At 46.8% G+C, this 2,628-nt stretch overlaps 1 protein-coding gene across 1 annotated transcript in view; it reads right to left on the reverse strand.

Annotated features, from left to right (window-relative positions):
• Positions 1–1,010: 1,010 nt before the first annotated feature.
• The window catches only part of LOC107570741 (kinesin light chain 1-like), a 7,516-nt gene continuing 5,898 nt past the window's right edge, over positions 1,011–2,628 (reverse strand). Inside the window, exons 7-9 of the mRNA XM_016256997.1 lie at positions 1,795–1,894; positions 1,512–1,564; positions 1,011–1,082 (exon numbers count right to left, since the gene is read on the reverse strand). Of these exons, the coding sequence (XP_016112483.1) occupies positions 1,011–1,082; positions 1,512–1,564; positions 1,795–1,894 (225 nt within the window). The remainder of the gene's footprint in view (positions 1,083–1,511; positions 1,565–1,794; positions 1,895–2,628) is intronic.

Genomic DNA, 2,628 nt, shown 5'->3' on the forward strand with positions numbered 1-2,628 from the left:
ACAGTGACTGAAAGCCAGTCCAGGCGAGTCCGTGTTGGTTTTTGGGTGAACTGTTCCTTTAAGACTCTTTGTAAAGCGTGAGATCTGAGTGTTGAGAATCAGAACTAGTGATGCCAGATTCGCAAACGCATCATTATTGATCAAACCTGCTTGCAAAAAAGGACTGACACTGTTTGTGATTCAGTACGATTCATTCGGACAGTTCACTCACGATTCTTATGGAATCCCGTTTCTGCCACGGAATGAAAAATAAAAAAGATAATAGCAACTTTTTTCTCATAATTATGACTTTTTTTCTTGCAATTGTATCTTTATGCCTCTCATCTTTGATATCTCGCAATTCTACATTTATATCTCACAGCTGACTATATATCGCAACTTTTTATATCTTGCAACTCTGACTTTATATGAATTATATCATCATTCTCCTTCTCAGAATTGCAAGAAAAAAGTCAGAATTGTGAGATAAAATGATCACAATCACCTTGTTTATTTGATTTTTTCCCCCTGTGTAGGAAACAGGCTTTCTTAGTTTCTCACTGGATCATTTATAAGACTGATAACATAAAGAGGGCTGGATGAGGGGAATATTCACCAATAATCAACTGTAAAAATTTTTTTAAAAAATGCTTTGTATGGTTTGTCGGTGATGATGAAGCAGCTTGTGAGAGACTCTGTTCTGAAGGTGAACATGATTTATATCCATAAGAGAATCAAATCAGATCCAACTACAGGGAAACCCTGACGAAGGGCTAGAAACACAGATGTGTGTGTCTGTCTGCTGTTTGCTGCCTAATGTGTGTGTGTATGTGTGTGTGTGCTTGAATGTGTGTGTGTTACCTGTTGACTTTACAGGCTTTGTACCAGCCTCCGTATTCCCCGTACGGCGTGTTGTCTCTGTGTTTCCCCTGAACATCAGCAGATACACACAGAGTGAGAGACAGCAGATCAACACACACACACACACTCTCACACACACAGACACACACACACACACACACACGTGTGTGTTACCTGTTGACTTTACAGGCTTTGTACCAGCCTCCGTATTCCCCGTACGGCGTGTTGTCTCTGTGTTTCCCCTGAACATCAGCAGATACACACAGAGTGAGAGACAGCAGATCAACACACACACACACACTCTCACACACACAGACACACACTCACAGTCACACTCTCACACACACACACACAGAGTGAGACAGCAGATCACACACACACACACACACACCCACACACACTCTCGCACACACAGACACACATTCACAGTCACACTCTCACACACACAGGGTGAGACAGCAGATCAACACACACACACACACTCTCACACACACAGACACACACTCACAGTCACACTCTCACACACACACACACAGAGTGAGACAGCAGAGCACACACACACACACACACACCCACACACACTCTCGCACACACAGACACACATTCACAGTCACACTCTCACACACACACACACAGAGTGAGACAGCAGATCAACACACACACACACACACCTTGCTCATCTCCTCTCTCTCTTCCGCGTGCATCCAGATGGGCTTGTTTTCAGCTGGAAACAGACACACAGGTGACATCATTACCCATGATGCTCTCTGTTTTATCAGACTGGACTCAGGGTCAGTCTTTTGAACACTCATTAAATAAAGTCTGATTCATAACCACTAGATTCTCGAACCACAATGATTCATACTGAAATACTGAAGTGCATGTAATCATGTTCATGTTTTCTCTGTCAAACCTGCAGCAGCTTCATTGTGAGCATCTCTGAACGTCACTCACCATCCACCGATCCGAACTCCTTCTCGTGAGCGCGGGTCAGAATCTCTTTGTACAGGACCTCGGCTTCTTTGTATTTGCCTTGTTTGAGGAAGCAGGACGCCTGCGGAGAGACGAGAGCGTTCACTGCTGATGAAGATCATCCAACAGAGACAGATGAGTGTGTGTGAGTGTGAGAGAGTGTGTGTGTGTGTGTGTGTGTGTGAGTGAGTGAGTGTGTGCGAGTGTGTGCGCGTGTGTGTGTGAGTGAGTGTGCGTGTGCGAGTGTGTGAGTGTGTGTGAGTGTGCGTGAGTGAGTGAGTGTGTGCGCGTGTGTGTGCGTGTGCGAGTGTGAGTGAGTGTGTGCGCGTGTGTGTGAGTGAGTGTGCGCGTGTGTGTGTGTGTGAGTGAGTGTGCGCGTGTGTGTGTGTGAGTGAGTGAGTGAGTGAGTGAGTGAGTGTGTGCGTGTGCGAGTGTGTGAGTGTGTGAGTGAGTGTGTGCGCGTGTGTGTGTGAGTGAGTGTGTGCGCGCGTGTGTGTGTGTGTGTGTGACTGTGTGCGAGTGTGTGAGAGTGTGTGCGAGTGTGTGAGAGTGTGTGCGCGTGTGTGTGTGTGAGTGAGTGAGTGTGTGCGTGTGCGAGTGTGTGAGTGAGTGTGCGTGTGTGTGTGTGTGTGAGTGAGTGAGTGTGTGCGCGTGTGTGTGTGAGTGAGTGTGTGCGTGTGCGAGTGTGAGTGAGTGTGTGAGTGCATGTGAGTGAGTGAGTGAGTGTGTGCGAGTGTGTGTGTGAGTGTGCATGTTGATCTGCTGTCTCTCACTCCGTGTGTGTGTGTGCGTGTGTGTGAGTGAGTGAGTGAGTGT

The sequence above is a fragment of the Sinocyclocheilus grahami genome, unplaced genomic scaffold (assembly GCF_001515645.1).
Source record: "Sinocyclocheilus grahami isolate Dianchi unplaced genomic scaffold, SAMN03320097.WGS_v1.1 scaffold1499.1, whole genome shotgun sequence".
NCBI classification, from domain to species: Eukaryota; Metazoa; Chordata; class Actinopteri; order Cypriniformes; family Cyprinidae; genus Sinocyclocheilus; species Sinocyclocheilus grahami.